Source organism: Bombina bombina, chromosome 6, assembly GCF_027579735.1.
Source record: "Bombina bombina isolate aBomBom1 chromosome 6, aBomBom1.pri, whole genome shotgun sequence".
In the NCBI taxonomy this organism is placed as follows: Eukaryota; Metazoa; Chordata; class Amphibia; order Anura; family Bombinatoridae; genus Bombina; species Bombina bombina.
In genome coordinates this window covers 1102909102-1102931678 of record NC_069504.1, presented here as the reverse complement: position 1 = coordinate 1102931678, position 22577 = coordinate 1102909102, and the positions used below count along the sequence as shown (strand labels likewise).

The window sequence follows — 22577 nt, the reverse complement described above, 5'->3', positions numbered from 1 at the left end:
CTATGTAAAGGATCCTTAAAAGAGGCACTATCTACCATAGGAATAGTAGTACGTTTAGCAAGAGTAGAAATAGCCCCATCAACCTTAGGGACTTTTCCCCAAAATTCGAATTTAGCCACTGGCAAAGGATACGACTTTTTAAACCTTGAAGAAGGAACAAAAGAAGTACGAGGCTTAGACCATTCCTTAGAAATCACATCAGAAATAGCATCAGGAACAGAAAAAAACTTCAGGAGTAGTCACAGGAGGTTTATAAACAGAATTTAAACATGTGCTGGATTTATTATCAAGAGGACCAGACTCCTCAATATCCAAAGTTATTAACACTTCTTTTAACAAAGAACGAATATACTCAATCTTAAAAAGATGATTTATCAGTGTCAATGTCTGAAGTAGGATCTTCTGAGTCAGAGAGATCCTCATCAGAGGAGGATATATCAGTATGTTGTCGGTCATTACAAATTTCATCAGTATTATGAGAAGTTTTAAAAGACCTTTTACGTTTACTTGAAGGAGGTATAGCAGCCATAGCCTTCTGTATCGCATCAGCAATATAATTTTTCAAATCAACAGGGATTTCATGTTCTTTAGATGTTGAAGGAACAACAGATACTGTACTAGCACTAATAGAAAACTTTTCTGCATTCAAAAGCTTATCGTGACAACTGTTACATACTAAAGCTTGAGATATAATCTCCACTAGCTTACAACAGATACACTTAGCTTTGGTAGAACTGTGTTCAGGCAGCATAGTTCCTACAGCAGCTTCTGAGATAGGATCAGATTGAGACATCTTGTAAAATGTAAAAAAAGAAAAATAACATTAAACAGATATATCTTATTTCCATATATAGCAGTTTCAGGAATAGGAAAAAATGCAAATGCTAAAATTGGCAAAAAAAAGCAAATAGCATAGCTCTCTGAGCATAAAGAAGGCAAGGAGCATATAGGAAGTGAGGTAAAATAAAACTAAATATTTTGGTGCCAAGAATGATGCACAACGCGAAAGGAAGCGGAGACATTTTTGGCACCAACAAACATTCGGAAATGATGCAACTCGCGTCATAACAAACACAATTTCGCGCCAAACAACCTAGCGTCAACTAAGACGCAGGAAATGACGAACTTGCATCATGACAGACGCACATTCGCGCCCCAAAATTTCTCGTGCCAAGAATGAAACAATAAATAACAGCATTTTGCACCTCGCAAGCCTAATTTGCCAGCAAGTTTTCCAAGAAAAAACAAGTCAAATTTGAAAAAAAGACTATACCCCAGGTAAGACAAAACTTCCTAAACTGCTGGACTGCAAAGGGAAATACACATAGAACTGATTCATGGCAAATAAAGTAAAATACATATATTTAAAACTTTATATTAATACATGAAGCGCCAAACCATAACTGAGAGTGTTATAAAAACAATGATACATACTTACCGAAAGACACCCATCCACAGATAGCCAAACCAGTACTGAAAACTATCATACGTCACTAGCTCTTGGCCAATTACATGAAAGAAAAATGACAGTGATAACTTTTACTAGAAGCATTTTTGCCAATACATGTATATGCTAAATTAGGGCTGGGCAAAAAAAAAAATCCCGATTTTTTTGAAAAAAAAACCTGCGATTTTTTTGAAAAAAAAAAAAACGTGATTGCGATTTAATCGCAATTTTCTTATAAATGACTATAACACCTTCATTTTGCATTCTAAAGTTTAATTAACACTACAGAATCTTAATGTACATGTTTCTCAATGTCCAATACACTCTTGGAGCATAAAAATACAAACCACAAAATAGTTAAAATAAAATTTGCTGTCTGTGATGTGATTAAATAGTAGCCACTAGCCAGTTATTAGGTCTTATCACACACAACATTGTCATGTTTTCTTGGACAGTCATTCTAACAGTGGACACTGGTATGATTAACAAATGAAGCAGTATAAGCCACATACACACACACAATTATATATATATATATATATATATATATATATATATACATATACACACACACACATATATAATATACAATCACATACACAGTTGCACACAGATATATATAAATAAAAAAAACATTGTAGATGCAGTTAAGTTAACCCAGTAGCAGACGGGACTGCAGTTTTAAGCCTTTTTAGGAGCCGTGGGGTTAACTGCATCTGCTATGTATTTGAGCCCTTTCTCAGAGGAGCAGGAGATTGTGTGAGAGGTTCCATAATGTTTACATAGCCTAAGTTTCAGACTAAAGACGTCCCTAGTGGGAAATATAAGTAAGTGGCTTTCTCTCCTGTTCATTTCTGCATGGGCTCTGCTTTTAGACTTCTAGATTGATCGGCTGCTTATGAGAACAGAAAGTGAAAGTAAAAAACAGCCATTTTACAAATGTGTGCTAAAAGCAACCACTAGATGGAGCTGGTTTGCAAGAAATCACAAACAAATCAATATTATAGCCACTTCTGAGGATTATTTTTATTTAGGAAAAAATCGCAAACTCTCGTGGTTTTAAAATCGCATATGCGATTAATCGTGCAGCCCTATTGTAAATATGTTTCTATTCAAAGATGTAATTCATCTATGTCCATTTAAATTTTGACTGGAATATCCCTTTAAGGGGATAATTGTGATATTCTGTTGAAAAAAAAATAGATACATTTTTCTAAAGAATTGTAATCTTACTCATTGTTAAAGTTGGCTCTAGAGCAACAACTGGGACTTAGAAGAACACATCTGGTGAGCCAATCACGAGTGGAATATTTGCGTAGCTGCAAATCACCAGCCATTTTCAACTCTGGAGTGGAAGTGCATTGCCAATCTACAGATGCCTCTTATTATGGGCCAGTTTACAAGTAGTGCGCTATTTAGAGCTTTCACTCGCGCGCAGACATCACCAGAAGTAAAACTTTAAACACAGGTTAGAGCGTGGATTACAAATTGAAGTAAATTGTTTGCACGCAAGTGAAAGCCCGACCTGCTACTTCAGACTTTGGATATCACAACCGTGCCAACTTCTTCTCCCCATAGACTTCAATGGAGCGCGAAAACTTCAAAATAAACCTAACACTTATCATTCGCTCTCTAACCCCGACACCGCATTAGACCTACATCTCTAACCCGAAGTGAGTAATGAATATTTTACATTCTTATGTTTCAATAAATTAAAAAAAAAATTTTTTTATTTATAAATATATATTTTTTATAATATCTGAATTATTTTTGTAAAACATATATCTATACCTATATATCAATATAAATATTTCAGGGCATAGATATTATATATATAAAGATATATATATATATATAGATATATATATATATATATTAATATATATATATATATATATATATATATATATATATATACAGATATATAAAGAGATGAATATTTCTAAATACCAAGAACATTTTCTTCTAAGAGAAGAACATTGGAATGTAAAATATTTATAGTAAAAACAAAGTAAAAAAACATAATTCATATTAATACAGGTGGCCCTCGTTTTACAACGGTTCAATTTACACTGTTTCAGAATAACAACCTTTTTTCCAGTCATGTGACTGCTATTGAAAAGCATTGAGAAGCAGTGCATTTATTAAAATATCCAGTGGGTGGAGCTGTCCGCTTGTGTTGCAGCAAAGCCAAGCAAGCTGAAATTAATCAGTTTAACCAGACCTGAGCTATCGAGCAGATTTCAAAGGAACAAGATCTTCCTGTCTATAAATCAGTCCAGATTGGAATACATAGAAATAACTGTTTAGCAGAAAAAATGCAAGTGAAGTCTGTGTTGTGTGATTATTTTAGTAGGTTTATAATGTTTGTTTAGCAAATGTTTTTGTTCATTTAACTTAGTTTAATAATATATTCTGTGTTGTGTGATTTATTTTTATTAGGTTATAAATGCTGTTTAGCATTTTAAAGTCTTCATTTCAAAGCTTTAAAAATAATATATTAGGTGTTACTTATGACAATTTATGAGAGGGGCCTGGAACCTATCTCCCTCACTTCCCATTGACTTACATTATAAACTGGGTTTCAATTTACAATGGTTTCGATTTACAACCATTCCTTCTGGAACCTAACCCCGGCGTAAACTGAGGGCTACCTGTATTCAATTAAAAAAAATGTTCAAGTAATTTGGGTGAAAATAGCTCCAAAGTGTTTGTGTGTGTGTGTGTTATATATATATATGTGTGTGTGTGTATACACATAGATATATACACATATAAACACATAAATATATATATATATATAACATAAATAAATACATATTTAGACGTGTGTGTATATACACCCTGTTCCAAATTATTATGCAAATTCTATTTCAGTGTCACAAAGATTAATTTTTTTTATTTTTTTTTATTTAACTCATGGATGGCATTGTGTCTCAGGGGCTCTTTTTGATCACTGGAAAACAATCTCGGACACCTGTGATAATTAGATTGCCAGGTGAGCCCAATTAAAGGAAAAACTACTAAAGGAGGGTGTTCCACATTATTAAGCAGAGCACCATTTTTCAAGCAATATGGGGAAGATAAAGGATCTCTCTGCTGCCGAAAAGAGTGAAATAGTTCAATGCCTTGGACGAGGTATGAAAACATTAGATATTTCACGAAACTTAAGCGTGATCATTGCACTATTAAGAGATTTGTGGCTGATTCAGAGCACAGACTGGTTTGTGCAGATAAAGGCACATTGAGGAAGATTTCTGCCTGATCCATGCATCGGATCAAGAGAGCAGCTTGCTAAAATACCATTACATAGCAGCAAACAGATATTTGAAGCTGCTGGTTGCCTCTGGAGTCCCACGGACATCAAGGTGGGTAGAGTCCTCCAGAGTCTTGCAACTGTGCATAAACCTTCAATTCGGCCACCACTAACCAATGCTCACAAGCAGAAAATGGCTGCATTGGGCAGAAAAAATACATTGAAGACTAATTTCAAACAGTTCTGTTCACTGATGAGTGCCGTGCAACCCTGGATGGTCCAGATGGATGGAGTAGTGGATGGTTGGTGGACGGCCACCACCTGTTTCCAACAAGGCTGCGACGTCAGCAAGGCGGTGGTGGAGTCATGTTTTGGGCCGGAGAATCATGGGAAGATTGCTGGTCGGCCCCCTTTAGGGGTCCCCAAAGGTGTAAAGATTACCTCTGCAAAGTATGTGGAGTTCCTGACTGACCACTCCCTTCCCTGGTACAGAAGGAAGAACTATGCTTTCCGTAATAAAATCATCTTCATGCATGACAATGCACCATCTCATGCTGCAAAGAATACCTCTGCATCAATGGCTGCTATGGGGATAAAAGGAGAGAAAGTCATGGTGTGGCCTCCATCCTCCACTGACCTCAATCCTATTGAGGAACCTTTGGAGCATCCTCAAACAAAAGATCTATGAGGGTGGGAGGCAAGTTTACATCCAAACAGCAGCAGGGAGGCTATTCTGTCATCTTGCAAACAAATTCAAGCAGAACCTGTCCAAAAACTCACAAGTTCAATGGATGACTTGTGAAGCTGCTATCAAATAAGGGGTCCTATGTTAAAATGTAACGTGACCTGTTAAAATGTTTAAAAAGTTAAAATGTTGTTCAAAGTTTGATTGGAATAGCTTTTGATTAAAGTAAATATGCTGCAAACACAACAAATGACAATTTTCAGTTCTTTACAACCTATAAAGTGTTTTGAAACTTACTGTGCGTAATAATTTGGAACAGTGCATTGTAAGTTTTTTTTTATTTTGAAAAAAAATACTGTTATCATTAGGAGGTTTGTTCAATAAAATTTGAATTGTACTCTTAATAGTTGATAACATGAGAATTATGCTGACTGTTGTTTACATCAATTATTTAGGTAAATGAGAAAGATATCATTGGCATAATAATTTGGAACAGGGTGTATATATATATATATATATATATATATATATATATATATATATATATATACACACATTATAACCCTTTCCAGTCAAATACCTTGTCATTTACCATAAACCTTTTAACCATTTTAAATATTTTTCTATTAATATTTATATGAATAATTTTATTAGATAGTGTATATATGAATGTAACACTTTATTTTAAAGTATTTATGTTGTGTTTGGTGCAACTTTTTTTTAGCTCTAACCCTTTACTCGAGGACTTCAGTCGCACTAACCCGCCAAGTGCAAATTTAGTTTGTGCGGTCGAGATTACTTTTAACTGGTAATATGAGTGCAAGTTAATGCGGGTACAATATTGCAATATCACGCTTTCGCTAATGTTAGTGCGCTACTTGTTTATTCTTTTCACTAGACTGAGAGGCCTTTTTATCAAGCCGTCAACCGCAAATACGCTGGAATTCCGCAGCGTAATTGTGGCGAGCCTGATTCGCTTCATTTATCAAAGCCTACACCCCTATCCCGCCGCTCCCGACCCCACCCGCAACTAAATAAGTATATTAACCCCTATCCCGCCGCTCCCGGACATCGCCGCAACTAAATAAAGTTATTAACCCCTATACAGCCGCTCCCGGAGCCCTCCGCAACTAAATAAATATATTAACCCCTAAACCCCTGCCTCCCACATGACTACCACTTACTAAACCAATTAATCCCTATCCCGCCGCTCCCAGACCCCACCGCAACTAAATAAATATATTAACCTCTATCCTGCCGCTCCCGGACATCACCGCAACTAAATAAAGTTATTAACCCCTATCCCCGCCGCTCCCGGACCCCACCGCAACTAAATAACATTGGATCAGCCAATAGGATGAAAGCTCAATCCTATTGGCTGATTGCAACAGCCAATAGGATTTTTTCCACCTTAATTCCTATTGGCTGATATAATTCTATCAGCCAATCGGAATGTAAGGGGACACCATCTTGGATGACGTCATTTAAAGGGAAACTTAATTGTTCAGAAGACGTTGGAAGTAGAGGAGGATGTGCCGCGCCGGATGTCTTGAAGATAGAAGATGCCGTCTGGATGAAGACTTCTGCCGGCTTGGATGAAGACTTCGGCCCGATTGGATGAAGACTTCTCCCAGCTTCGCTGAGGACTTCTGCCGCTTCGTTGAGGATGGATGTTGGGTCTTTACAAACTGTAAGTGGATCTTCGGGGGTTAGTGTTAGGTTTTTTTAAGGGTTTATTGGGTGGGGTTTTAATTTTAGATTAGGGGTTTGGGCTGAAAAAGAGCTAAATGCCCTTTTAAGGGCAATGCCCGTCCAAATGCCCTTTTCAGGGCAATGGGGAGCTTAGGTTTTTTACATAGGTTTTTATTTGGGGGGGTTGGTTGTGTGGGTGGTGAGTTTTACTGTTGGGGGGGTATTTGTATTTTTATTTACAGGTAAAAGAGCTGATTTCTTTGGGGCAATGCCCCCGCAAAAGGCCCTTTTAAGGGCCATTGGTAGTTTATTGTAGGCTAGGGATTTTTTTATTTTGGGGGGGGCTTTTTTATTTTGATAGGGCTATTAGATTAGGTGTAATTAGTTTAAATATTTGATAGTTTATTTTTTATTTTGTGTAACTTAGTGTTTTTTATTTTTTGTAACTTAGTGTTTTTTATTTTGTGTAACTAAGTTGTTAGTTTTTTTGTAACTTAGTAAATTTTAATAGTAGATTTAAATAATTTGAGTAGGGTTAGGTGTTTAAATATGTAATATAATTTAATGTAATTTTAGTATAATAGTTAGGGTAGGTTAATTAGTAGTTTAATATAATTTAATGTAATTTTAGGATAATAGTAAGGGCAGGTTAATTAATAGTGTAATATAGTTTAATTTAATTCTAAAGGTAAGTTTAAATGTATTATAAGATAGGGATGAGTTAATATTTAATATAAAGTTAGTGGGTTGTTAGGTTTAGGGGGTTAATAGCTTAATGTAGTTTATGGCGATGGGGGGGCTGGCGGTTTAGGGGTTAATAGGTTTAGTAAGTGGTAGTGATGTGGGGAGGCCAGAGGTTTAGGGGTTAATACATTTATTTAGTTGCGGTGGGCTCAGGGAGCAGCGGGATAGGGGTTAAGAGTTGGGTTGGGCTCCCGGGGAGCGGCGGGATAGGGGTTAATAACTTTATTAGAGTCTGCTGCGGGGTCCTGGAGCGGCGGGATAGGGGTTAAACATTTTGGTATAGTGCGGTGTTTAGTGACAGGGTATAAATAAAGTTGGGAAAAAGCAGAATAGCAGCGAGATCGATGACTGTTAGCTAACAACAGTCCGCTGTTCATCGCCCCGTACTTGTTGCGCGGCTTTTTTTATAAATATGGAGATCGTATTCAGGTCGTTGTTAGGCGAGTGTATTGGTGCCGTCGAATGCAGCACAGTTGACGGCTTGATAAGTAGGCCTCTAAATCTTTATATGTGGCAAACTGAAATGAGATTATAAGTAATATTATTGCATACCACCATATCGTTGTTTAGCATGCCTTTGCTATGAAGTCAACATTAATTCCTCCAATAACAACCTAGAAAGCAATGAAAGTTATTAGGATTAAACACTTTGCTGTATAGGTAACAAACAGTTTTTGTTTTTATAAAGGATAAACATGCTAACCTCCCTCGCACCTTGAAACTAAACTAAGTACAACAGTTTAGGTTTTATAGGGTTTAGAGAGCTGTGTTTATCACCAGTGAATTATTAATCTATTATATGATTTCTTTATGGTCCACTATCTAGACTATTAAAAAGGGACATTAAACTCACAATGTTATACTCCATAAAATGTTTAATTCTGTACAATAAATAAAACTTTGCAATGCACTTTCATTATTTATTTTGCCTGCTTTGTCTGTAATTTAACTCTGAAAATCATAATTTTTCCACTGTCTGTAGAGAGATTGGGGCATATGTATCAAGCTCCGTATGGAGCTTGATGCCCCGTGTTTCTGGCGAGCCTGCAGGCTCGCCAGAAACAGCAGTTATGAAGCAGCGGTCACAAAGATCGCTGCTCCCATAACCTGTTCGCCTGCTCTGACATCGCCGGAAATCAACCCGATCGAGTACGATCGTGTTGATTGACACCCCCCTGCTGGCGGCCGATTGGCCGCGAGTCTGCAGAGGGGCGGCGTTGCACCAGCATTCAGCATTGCACCAGAGCTGCTGGTGCAATGCTGAATACGGCGAGCGTATTGCTCGCCGTATTCAGCGAGGGTCTGGCGGACCCTGATCCGCACTGTCGGATCAGGTCCGACAGACCTTGATACATGTGCCCCGTTGTGTAGTGTAGGTGAAATGTAAAACTATGCAAATTTTGCTAACAAATTGACATTTTTAATGCTTGAGAAATAAATGTATTCTTGTGCAATGCAAATGATTAAAGGGACTGTCTTCTCCAGAATGTTTATTGTTTAAAAAGCTACAAAATCCCTTTATTACCCATTCCCCAGTTTTGCATAACCAGCACGGTTATATTAATACACTTTTTATCTCTGTGATTACCTTGTACCTAAGCCTCTGTAGCCTGCCCCCTTATTTCAGTTCTTTTGACAGACTTGCATTTTGGCCAATCAGTGCTGACTTATAAAGAATTCCACAGGGGTGAGCACAATGTTTATCTATATGACACACATGAACTAGCGCTGTCTAGCTGTGAAAAACTGTCAAATTGCACTGAGATAAGAGGCGGGCCTTCAACGCTTAGATATTAGCTTATGAGCCTTACTAGGTTTAGCTTTCAACAACGAATAACAAGAGATCAAAGCAACTTTGATGATAAAAATTAAACTGGAAAGTTGTTTAAAATGACATGCCCTATCTGAATCATGAAAGATTAATTTTGACTTTACTGTCCCTTTAATGATTTTAGTGTCACTGTAACTAACTTACCGGCCTGGATTCAGCATCGGTTTCTTCCCGCTGCCTTAGACAGACTGAATCCTTTCTCGGCCTCCTTTACTCTTTTGTATCTTGCTGAGGGCCACTGCAATACGGCTGCCTACTCCAGCGTTATTCTTTATTAGAGCAATATCTGCACAGGAGTGCTGTATGGAAATAAATAACTAGCCATAGTGGTGTATTACGGAATCGCATTGCATTAGACACTGACATCACCACATCACGCTCCACTCACATTTGTCTCATACAAATCTCTTGCAGATAAGCAGATATGTATTAACTCCTTCCAATCAGAGACACTTATATCAATTATTAACTTCTTCCAGGCAGGCAGACTCCGACTCAGGGTTTTGATACATTTATAAGTAGGACCAAGTCCAAAAAATTTAGTAGCCAGAAAAATGTTGACCAAACATATGAAAATACGTAAGCACCAGTGATGTAGTCACAATGATTTAAGCCTTAGTTAACTGTAGCACACAACAGTAAATTATCTTCATAGCTGCCAGTAACACACACAAACAGTGGTTTAACCAATTGGTTACCAGCAACCACATTACAGGACATAGGGTTGTAAGCGATCCTGCAAGTAAATACTGGACCACCTGTTAGTGACTGGGAATGAGTGGAAGGTGGAGGTCACACAATGACCCCTCCTAAACGCTCTATATTAGGGTCTATCCGTGAGCCTTGCCATATTAAATTGTTCACAACTGAGTAGTGTTTTATGCCATTGAATGTCAGTAACGCTCAAATAAACTATTATATTACCTCACTGACTGCCAGTAACACACATACAACAGTGATTTGACCCCTTTACTGCCAGTTACACATACACATCAATGTTTTACTCTCTTACTTTCAATAGTTAAAACTCAGAGCATAGTAGCCTGTTTCATTTGTGAATTTTCTCTTTTCTACTTGAAAACATAATAACAAATCTGTGATTTTTCCCAGTCACTCCTCATAACACACTCAGAGCAGTGTTTTAAAGGAATAGAAAGGTCAAATGTGCATGAGTGCATTTCAAATCTCTCTGAGAAGGTGTGGTGTTTGAATGCTGGTGCACGAGCCTCACAGCATATGTGCGTATGCTGCTGAAAACCAGTAATAACTGTCACTAGAAGCATTTTTGCTAATGGAAGTATATTACAAAAATGCATCTATTTACATTTGACATGCACCTATGCGCATTCAATTTTGACATTTCTATCCCTTTAATAAAAAAATGGCCGACTGGTGGCTGAGGACTACATGCAGCCCTTGGCACTAGTTTTTGCAGCCCTTCGGGAAAAGTAGAACTAACAATGTGTGCTTAGGGGTGACCACAATTCAAAAGAGCCCTCTGGAGGGAAGAACAGCCCTGAACATGTTAGTTTGTTTAATAACCATAAATGAATATGCAGCCCTTAAAGCTTCTAAAATATTGATCTGCGGCCCATGTGGTAGGAAGTTGGTCGTCACTGTTATAATATATTTTATAACGGTTAGTAACACAAATTTTTTCTTACATGAATCAGATAGAGCAGCAATTTTGAGCAACTTTCAAATGTATTCCCATTATCAATTTTACGTCATTCTCTTTGTATCTTTATTTGAAAAGCAGTATTATAAGCTTAGGACCCCTTTTTGTGTTCAGCATCTGGGTAGTGCTTGCTGATTGGGGGGGGGGCTAAATGTAGCCACCAATCAGCAAGTGCTATCCAGTGTACTGAACCAAAAATGGGCCAACTCCTTAGCTTAGATCCCTGCTTTTTCAAATAAAGATAGCAAGAGAACAAAGAAAAATTGATAATAGGAGTAAATCAGAAAGTTGCTAAAAATATCATGCTCTATCTGAATAATGAAAGAACAAATTTGGGTTTCATGTCCCTTTAGCAATGTGATTGTTTTGCTGCCAATGGCGCATTGAGCAGTACATCTGCAGTGTCACTTCTTTCTGGGCACAGAGACAGAGTAAGATTTAACTAACACGCATGGAAGCTTTAACAAAAGGGCATTTAAGTGTCCGGTATTAGATTTTACAGGACAGCTTGCTGAAATACTGGACTGTCCGGTTGAATACTGGACACCTGGCAGCTCTAACTGGACAGCGATGAAGCACTCAGGAAGCTACATATAGATCAGTGATTAACCCACTGCACTGCAGAAAGTAATATGAAGGGAGAGGAGGAAGCATATTTAAATAGTAGGACACTTATAATAATACATTTCAAAAACGTTATTGTTTTAATTAAAGGAACATGAAACCCAACATTTTTATTTCATGATTCAGACAGAGGGACATATTTATCAAGCTCCGATTGGAGCTTGATGCCCCGTGTTTCTGGCGAGCCTGCAAGCTCGCCAGAAACACAAGTTATAAAGCAGCGGTCACAAAGACCGCTGCTCCATAACCTGTCCGCCTGCTCTGAGCAGGCGGACAGACATTGCCAGAAATCAACCTGATCAAGTACGATCGGGTTGATTGACACCCCCCTGCTGACGGCCTATTGGCCGCGAGTCTGCAGGGGGCGGCATTGCACCAGCAGCTCTTGTGAGCGGCTGGTGCAATGCTGAATACGGCGAGCGTATTGCTCGCCGTATTCAGCGAGGTCTGTCGGACCTGATCCGCACTGTCGGATCAGGTCCGACAGACCATGATAAATAGGGGCCAGAGGATACAATTTTAAGCAACTATTCAATTAACTTCTGTTATCTAATTTGCTTCATTATCTATGTATCCTTTGTTGAAGAAACAGCAATGCACATGGGTAAGCCAATAACATGAGGCTTTTATGTGCAGCCACCAATCAGCAACTCCTGAGCCTACCTGGTATGCTTTTCAACAAAGGATACCAAGAGAATAAAACAAATGAGATAAAAAAAGTAAATTGTAAAGTTGCATGCCCTATCTGAATCATGAAAGAAAAACAATTGAGTTTTGAGTCCCTTTAAGAAAGCAATGGGATGAATAATTTCCAGTTATAAATCCTGGTATAACATAACATTTTCTTAACTTAATTATGCTTCAGAACTTCCTAAAAAAGGATACTGGATTCCAGAGATTTTCCGCCGGTCAGCTCATTAATCCGCTGTAGCAAAAATGGTGTCACCTCTTTTCCCAGAATCCCCTGCAACCTGACATGAGAACCAGATTACTTTTCACCCCTACAGAATATTCCCTGTGCTAGTTAGGTGACAATAGTATAATATTGCTGATAAAATATATATTTTATTTTTTCACAGAGGAAGAGTTAAACCGCAATTATGTGCTGCACGATAAAAAGACTTCTAGACTTGAGATCACAAATTCCCCTATAGATAAATGTAACGAACATAAATGTCACAAACAAAATCTCACCTACTCAAACACTGAAACTGACATGTTGTTAGGCTTAACCCGTCTATATGGTATTGTCACTAGTTGTAATATTGCTCATTATTTATACATTTAGGGCTAGATTACAAGTTGAGTGCAAAATATCTCTTCCGCTAAAGCAACTTAGTATACCAGCGCACATAAGTGAGGTGCAATGCATTCGTATTGCTGGGAAGCATTGCGCTCACAAGAGCGCGTTTCAATAGGCTCCAATGGGAGCCTCGTTCTCATGCCGTGAGACATGGCATGAGAACTAGCGCAGTAAAGGGGGTAAGTCATGCAGCGATGGGCAGCAAATATAATTATATACATACAGTATTTAGTTACTGGGAACATATAGTCCCCATAAACCGCAATGTAAATGCACACCCGCCAAGTTTAGCCCCCAGAAACTGCTTACTGAAGTTTGTTTGTTTTTTAAAGGCGTGTTAATGTGTCAACCAACAGGTATATTTAAACAGATAGATAAATAAATTATACTTCAGACAGCCAATGCTCAAAAATATGCAATATTTTATTAGAAACTTTAAGGCATATATAGAACTTCTAATTAAAATCGAATTAATTCATGCATGATTTTCAATATAAAACATATAAAAAACAACTAAAAAAAGGCCTAAAATCTCCAGTACTGGAAATATATGCAGAAAAAAAAAGGGGGAATAATGTGTATACACTCAAACTGAAAAAAAGGATGTAAATGAGTCTCATTTAGTGCTTCTTAGTACTGATGTTTTTCACAATATGCACAGTTCTTTTGTGTCCCAAAATGTTTGTTCTAGCGAACGTACCGTCCTGAGTGAGCTTAGGTAATTACCACCCCTTGATAGGTCTTACCACAAGTCGTTGGTTAGAATGAAAAGTCACTTCACTTTATCTGGTAAAGTAAACCGGGAATTGCTCCGTTAGTAGGTTGTTTTGCTCCCTCGATATGATGCGTCCTAACAGCCGTGCACTCCTCTCTGCACACCCACTAATGCGGGATGACGTCAACAAATAATTCACCAATCCGTAGTGGCAACGCGTTTCAGCTCTGTGGAGCCTTTCTCAAGCCTGATACGGATGTTGGTGTTTACTGTCTATTTAAAGCAACAGAAAAAGGGCAGTCCTCGTGTTTTTAAAAACATTTGTTCCATGGTAATTTCAGTTGTTTATTTATGAGTGTCCTTATTGTATTACATTTACTATAAGAATAAAAGGTGAACTATGTGATATCATTGTGCATAACTATTTGGAAGTATAATCTTTAAATCCACTAAGATTATCGATGTTTTTACACAAACATTAACACAGATACTGTACTATGTACCACATCATCTTAAAATATATTACTAAGTTAATAAATGATTGATAAATATCATCCATCAAATTCAAAAAAATCATTAAATATTATTTTTCATCAACTTATTTAGTGTTTCATGAAAGGGGAGAAAAATAAATAAAATCCAAAAAACGAAAAAAGTCAATATATATATTGGAAAGACAAGAATAAAAAATAGTATTAAATAAAATATTTTTTGTCACAAAAAATCTTTTTTATAAAATTCATGAAAGGGGAGAAAAACAATAGTTATAATAAAAAATCAAAATGTTACTTAATATTTATAATAAAAATTGATATAATTGTAAAGACAATTAAAATAATGTTTCTCATTATAAATTAGATTGCTAGAAGAAATGACAATATCAAAGAGAGTTTTTTTATAAAATATTTAAAAAAATTAACACTAAAAATGTTTAAAAATATTGGAGGTTATTTACGGAAGCTACCTAAATCAAACTCAAGGTAAAGGCCATATGGGTTTAGGGTGTCCAAATTAAAAATCCATTTGCTTTCTAGTTGCAATTGGCGATTATATTTATCTCCACATCTTGTTTGTTTTTTTAGTTTTGCTAGCCCAGTATAGTTAAAATGTTTTAGGTTGCCACCATTATATTCCTTAAAGTGTTTTGGCACTGGTAGGTCCTTATTTCTCTCTTGGTCCATATGTTCTATTGATAAAATGTGTTCGCGTATTCTTTCTCTTAGTGGTCTTTCGGACTTGCCAACATACTGCATCCCACATTTGCATTGAATAACATATATAATATCCTTATCTGTACATCTAATGCAGTCATTAATTTTAAACTCTTTTTTATTTACGTTTGAAATGACAGATTTACTCTTCCTTGAGTGTCTGCAGGCCTTGCATATAAGGCATGGAAAAAAACAGAATTTATGCTTACCTGATAAATTACTTTCTTTTACGGTGTATCCAGTCCACGGATTCATCCTTACTTGTGGGATATTCTCAATCCCTACAGGAAGTGGCAAAGAGAGCACACAGCAGAGCTGTCCATATAGCTCCCCTCAGGCTCCGCCCCCCCAGTCATTCGACCGATGGTTAGGAGAAAAAGGAGAAACTATAGGGTGCAGTGGTGACTGTAGTTTTACTAAAATAAATTTGAACCTGACTTAATTGCCAGGGCGGGCCGTGGACTGGATACACCGTAAGAGAAAGTAATTTATCAGGTAAGCATAAATTCTGTTTTCTCTTACATGGTGTATCCAGTCCACGGATTCATCCTTACTTGTGGGATACCAATACCAAAGCTTTAGGACACGGATGAAGGGAGGGAACAAGTCGGGTAACCTAAACGGAAGGCACCACTGCTTGCAAAACCTTTCTCCCAAAAATAGCCTCCGAAGAAGCAAAAGTATCGAATTTGTAAAATTTGGCAAATGTATGCAGTGAAGACCAAGTCGCTGCCTTTCAAATCTGTTCAACAGAAGCCTCATTCTTGAAAGCCCATGTGGAAGCCACAGCTCTAGTGGAATGAGCTGTAATTCGTTCAGGAGGCTCCTGTCCAGCAGTCTCATAAGCCAATCGGATGATGCTTTTCAGCCAGAAGGAAAGAGAGGTAGCAGTCGCTTTCTGACCTCTCCTCTTACCAGAATAGACAACAAACAAGGACGATGTTTGTCTGAAATCTTTAGTTGCTTTTAAATAGAATTTTAAAGCACGAACCACATCAAGATTGTGTAACAGTCGTTCCTTCTTAGAAACTGGATTAGGGCACAGAGAAGGAACAATGATTTCCTGGTTAATATTCTTATTAGAAACCACTTTTGGATGGAAAACAGGTTTAGTATGCAAAACAACCTTATCTGTATGGAACACCAGATAGGGTGAATTACACTGCAAAGCAGACAATTCAGAAACTCTTCGAGCAGAAGAAATAGTTACCAAAAACAAAACTTTCCAAGATAATAACTTAATATCTATGGAATGCAAAGGTTCAAACAGAACCCCTTGAAGAACTGAAAGAACTAAATTTAGACTCCATGGAGGAGCCACAGGTCTGTAGACAGGCTTGATTCTAACTAGGGCCTGTGCAAACGCCTGAACGTCTGGTACAGCTGCCAGACGCTTGTATAACAGGACAGACAGAGCAGATATCTGTCCCTTTAAGGAACTAGCTGACAAACCTATCCTTCTTGGAGAAAAGACAATATCCTTGGAATCCTAACCTTACTCCACGAGTAACCTTTGGATTCGCACCAACAAAGATATTTCCGCCATATCTTATGGTAAATTTTCCTGGTGACAGGCTTTCTAGCCTGGATCAGAGTATCTATAACTGATTCAGAGAACCCACGCTTAGCTAGAATTAAGCGTTCAATCTCCAAGCAGTCAGTTGCAGAGAAACTAGATTTGGATGCTTGAATGGACCTGCCTCGATGGCAGTTTCCATGGTGGAGCCGATGACATGTCCACTAGATCTGCATACCAAGTCCTGCGTGGCCACGCAGGCACTATCAGAATTACCGAAGCCTTCTCCTGTTTGATTCTGGCTACTAGCCGAGGGAGAAGAGGAAACGGTGGAAAGACATAAGCTAGACTGAATGACCAAGGCGCTACTAAAGCATCTATCAATGCCGCCTTGGGATCCCTGGACCTGGATCCGTAAAGGGGAAGTTTGGTGTTCTGACGGCACGCCATCAGATCCAATTCTGGAATGCCCCATAGCTGGGTTAGCTGAGCAAAGACCTCCGGGTGGAGTTCCCACTCCCCCGGATGGAAAGTCTGACGACTCAGATAATCCGCCTCCCAGTTGTCTACTCCTGGGATGTGAATTGCACATAGATGGCAGGAGTGATCCTCCGCCCATTTGATGATCTTGGTTACTTCCTTCATCGCTAGGGAACTCTTTGTTCCTCCCTGATGATTGATGTACGCTACAGTCGTGATGTTGTCCGACTGAAATCTGATAAATTTGGCCTCCGCTAGTTGAGGCCAGGCCTGGAGCATATTGAATATCGCTCTCAGTTCCAAAATGTTTATCGGGAGAAGAGATTCTTCCCGAGACCATAGACCCTGAGCTTTCAGGGAGTCCCAGACCGCACCCCAGCCTAACAGACTGGCATCGGTCATGACAATGATCCACTCCGGTCTGCGGAAACTCATTCCCTGAGACAGGTGATCCTGAGACAACCACCAGAGAAGAGAGTCTCTGGTTTTCTGGTCCATTTGTATTTGAGGAGACAAATCTGCATAATCCCCATTCCACTGTTTGAGCATGCACAGTTGCAGTGGTCTTAGATGAATTCGGGCAAAAGGGACTACGTCCATTGCCGCAACCATTAGACCGATTACCTCCATGCACTGAGCCACAGAAGGCTATTAATGTTCACCTTCCACCCGTGAGACCTTAGAAAGGCCAGAACAATGTCCGTATGAGCCTTTGCTCTGTGAAAAGACGACGCCTGTATTAAGATGTCGTCTAGGTAAGGTGCTACTGCAATGCCCCGCGTTCTTAGTACCACTAGAAGAGACCCTAGCACCTTTGTGAAAATTCTGGGAGCGGTGGCCAACCCGAAAGGAAGGGCCACGAACTGGTAATGCGTGTCCAGAAAGGCGAACCTTAGGAACTGATGATGATCTTTGTGGATAGGAATATGTAGGTACGCATCCTTTAGATCCACGGTAGTCATATATTGACCTTCCTGGATCATCGGCAAGATTGTCCGAATAGTTTCCATTTTGAAAGATGGAACTCTGAGGAATTTGTTTAGAATTTTTAGATCCAGGATTGGTCTGAAAGTTCCTTCCTTTTTGGGAACTACAAACAGGTTTGAGTAAAATCCCAGCCCTTGTTCTGCAATTGGAACTGGGTGTATCACTCCCATCTTTAGAAGATCTTCGACACAGCGTAAGAACGCCTGTTTCTTTGTTTGGACTGAAGACAAACAAGAAATGTGGAACCTTCCCCTTGGGGGAGAGTCCTAGAATTCTAGAAGATACCCCTGAGCAACGATTTCTAATGCCCAGGGATCTGGAACGTCTCTTGCCCAAGCCTGAGCAAAGAGAGAAAGTCTGCCCCCTACTAGATCCGGTCCCGGATCGGGGGCTACCCCTTCATGCTGTCTTGGCAGCAGACGCAGGCTTCTTGGCCTGTTTACCCTTATTCCAGCCCTGCAAGGGTTTCCAGGTTGCTTTAGGCTGGGAAGCGTTACCCTCTTGCTTAGCGGCAGCAGAGGTTGAAGCAGGTCCGCTCCTGAAGTTGCGAAAGGAGCTAAAATTAGTCTTGTTTTTGGCCTTGAACTGTCTATCCTGCGGGAGGGCATGACCCTTCCCCCCAGTGATATCCGCGATAATTTCTTTCAACTCGGGACCAAAAAGGGTCTTTCCCTTGAAAAGAATGTTTAGTAATTTTGTTTTGGACGACACGTCAGCCGACCATGATTTGAGCCAAAGCGCTCTTCGCGCCATAATGGCAAAACCTGAATTTTTTGCCGCTAACTTAGCAAATTGGAAAGCGGCATCAGTGATAAAAGAATTAGCCAGCTTTAAAGCGTGAATTCTATCCATGACTTCGTCATATGAAGTCTCCCTCTGGAGCGACTCCTCCAGCGCCTCAAACCAAAAAGCCGCTGCAGTAGTTACAGGAATAATGCAGGCAATTGGCTGGAGCATGAAACCTTGCTGAATAAACATTTTCTTCAGCAAACCTTCCAATTTTTTATCCATAGGATCTTTGAAAGCACAACTGTCCTCTATTGATATAGTTGTACGCTTAGCAAGCGTTGAAACAGCTCCCTCTACCTTAGGGACCGTCTGCCACGCGTCCCGCCTGGGGTCGTTTATGGGGAACATTTTCTTAAAGATAGGGGGGGGAACAAAGGGTACACCTGGTCTCTCCCACTCCCTACTCACAATATCCGCCACCCTCTTTGGGATCGGAAACGCCTCAGTGTGTACAGGGACCTCTAAAAACCTGTCCATTTTACACAATTTTTCTGGGACCACCATTGGGTCACAATCATCCAGCGTAGCTAAAACCTCCTTAAGCAGGATGCAGAGGTGTTCCAGCTTAAATTTAAACGCTAAGGAATCTGACTCTGCCCGCTGAGAAACTTTTCCTGTGTCAGAAATTTCTCCCTCAGACAGACCATCCCTCACTGCCACTTCAGAGTGTTATGAGGGTACTACAGATAAATTATCCAAAGCTTCTGATTGCTCATCCTCTGTATTTAAAACTGAGCTATCGCGCTTTCTTGGAAAAACTGGCAGTTTGGATAAAAATGCTGCAAGAGAATTATCCATTACTGCTGCTAATTGTTGTAAAGTAATAGGGGCCAATGCGCTAGAGGTACTAGGCATCGCTTGCGCGGGCGTAACTGGTGTCGACACATGGGGAGAGGAAGAAGGACTATCCTCATTACCTTCCGTTAAAGAATCATCTTGGGCTACATTTTTAAGTGTCACTGCATGGTCTTTAAAATGCTTAGATGCTTTAGCACACTTTAAACACAAATGCAATGGGGGTACCGCCATGGCTTTTAAACACAAAGAACAGGGTCTATCTGAAGGCTCAGACAATGTTTGACAGACTTAGACAGCACTACAATACAATAAAAAACACTTTTTGAAAAAACGTTACTGTGTCTTTAAATAATAAAAAGCACACACTTTTTTACCAAATCACCAAAAAACATCCGATCTTGATGAAATTTTCACCACATGATCCTAATGCTTTGAAATGATTGCACACAAATTTTCAAATCAATTAACCCCTTATTGCCCAAACCGGAGCTAAATGAAGCAGGCTACCGGTTTAAAACACTACAGCACGGTGCCACAGTCTCTGCTGTGGCTTTACCTTCCTTAGGGATTATTTGCAGACGAAAATAAGCCTCCCTGGAGTCCTCCCTGCAGTCTCTGGACTCTACACGTGAAGCTGCATGAAGCTGTCTTGTAAAACAACTGCGCAACTGAGGCACGAAAATGAGGCCCCCTCCCTCTTCATTCCGGAGTTATGGGGCCTTCCTGATACAGATTAGGTGTCTTACAATATGCCAGGCGTATTAAAACCCCAAAAAGTGTTCCAAACGTCTAAAACACTTGAACAAATATGAGATTATACTAATAAAGTTAGTAAACGATTTAGCCCATAACAGTGTCCACCAGTATTTAAGCCCTTAACCTAAGCCATCCTTCTATACTGAGTCTCAGAAAATGGCTTACCTTCCCCCATGGGGATTTCCGTCAGTCTTCTAGCATTACCAGGTCTTGTTAGAAAAAAATGACTGAGCATACCTGAAGCAGTTAAGCCTGCAAACTGTTCCCCCCAACTGAAGTTCTCCGGTACTCAACAGTCCTGTGTGGGAACAGCAATGGATTTTAGTTACAACATGCTAAAATCTTTTTCCTCTCAGCAGAAATCTTCATCACTTTCTGCCTCAGAGTAAATAGTACAAACCGGCACTATTTTAAAATAACAAACTCTTGATTGAAGAAATAAAAACTACAAATCTAACACCACAAACTCTTTACCCTCCCGTGGAGATGCTACTTGTTAGAGCGGCAAAGAGAATGACTGGGGGGGCGGAGCCTGAGGGGAGCTATATGGACAGCTCTGCTGTGTGCTCTCTTTGCCATTTCCTGTAGGGATTGAGAATATCCCACAAGTAAGGATGAATCCGTGGACTGGATACACCATGTAAGAGAAAAGCCTTTTAAGTTATTACCCATTTTTCCTCTCAGCAGAAATCTTCATCACTTTCTGCCTCAGAGTAAATAGTACAAACCGGCACTATTTTAAAATAACAAACTCTTGATTGAAGAAATAAAAACTACAAATCTAACACCACAAACTCTTTACCCTCCCGTGGAGATGCTACTTGTTAGAGCGGCAAAGAGAATGACTGGGGGGGGCGGAGCCTGAGGGGAGCTATATGGACAGCTCTGCTGTGTGCTCTCTTTGCCATTTCCTGTAGGGATTGAGAATATCCCACAAGTAAGGATGAATCCGTGGACTGGATACACCATGTAAGAGAAAAGCCTTTTAAGTTATTACCCATTTTTCCTCTCAGCAGAAATCTTCATCACTTTCTGCCTCAGAGTAAATAGTACAAACCGGCACTATTTTAAAATAACAAACTCTTGATTGAAGAAATAAAAACTACAAATCTAACACCACAAACTCTTTACCCTCCCGTGGAGATGCTACTTGTTAGAGCGGCAAAGAGAATGACTGGGGGGGCGGAGCCTGAGGGGAGCTATATGGACAGCTCTGCTGTGTGCTCTCTTTGCCATTTCCTGTAGGGATTGAGAATATCCCACAAGTAAGGATGAATCCGTGGACTGGATACACCATGTAAGAGAAAAGCCTTTTAAGTTATTACCCATTAGATCCTTATCCATTGTAGTTTGTTTCTTTTTTATAGTTGGTGTCAGTCTATTTTTTTAAATTATTGGCTTTTCTGTAAACAAATTTTGGCTTGTCTGCAATAAGAGGTCCCAAAAAATTTGTCCTGTTTCAGAAGATGCCAACAGAAAAAGATCAAACTCTAAAAATACCATACATTTTGAATTACAGTAGTATCCATAAACTAACAGAGAAGATTTTTAATAAACATTGGCATCTTCTGAAACAGGACACATTTTTGGGACCTCTTATTGCAGACAAGCCACAATTGTCTTTACAATTATATCAATTTTTATTATAAATATTAAGTAACATTTTGATTTTTTATTATAACTATTGTTTTTCTCCCCTTTCATATATATATGACTCCCACTCATTTTTTTTCGTTTTTTGGATTTTATTTATTTCTCTCCCCTTTCATGAAACACTAAATAAGTTGATGAAAAATAATATTTAATGATTTTTTAGAATTTGATGGATGATATTTATCAATAATTTATTAACTTAGTAATATATTTTAAGATGATGCCAGAGTTTTTCTGTGGTACACAGTACAGTATCTGTTTTAATGTTTATGTAAAAACATCGATAATCTTAGTGGATTAAAAGGTTATACTTCCAAATAGTTATGCACAATGATATCACAGAATTCACCTTTTATTCTTATAGTAAATGTAATACAATAAGGACACTCATAAATAAACAACTGTAGCAGCT

General features: G+C 38.9%; 1 protein-coding gene across 1 annotated transcript in view; it reads right to left on the bottom strand.

Annotated features, from left to right (window-relative positions):
• The window catches only part of LOC128664902 (uncharacterized), a 182625-nt gene that overhangs the window by 56979 nt on the left and 103069 nt on the right, over window positions 1–22577 (bottom strand). Inside the window, 2 exon segments of the mRNA XM_053719694.1 lie at window positions 9800–9941; window positions 12843–12928. Of these exon segments, the coding sequence (XP_053575669.1) occupies window positions 9800–9941; window positions 12843–12928 (228 nt within the window).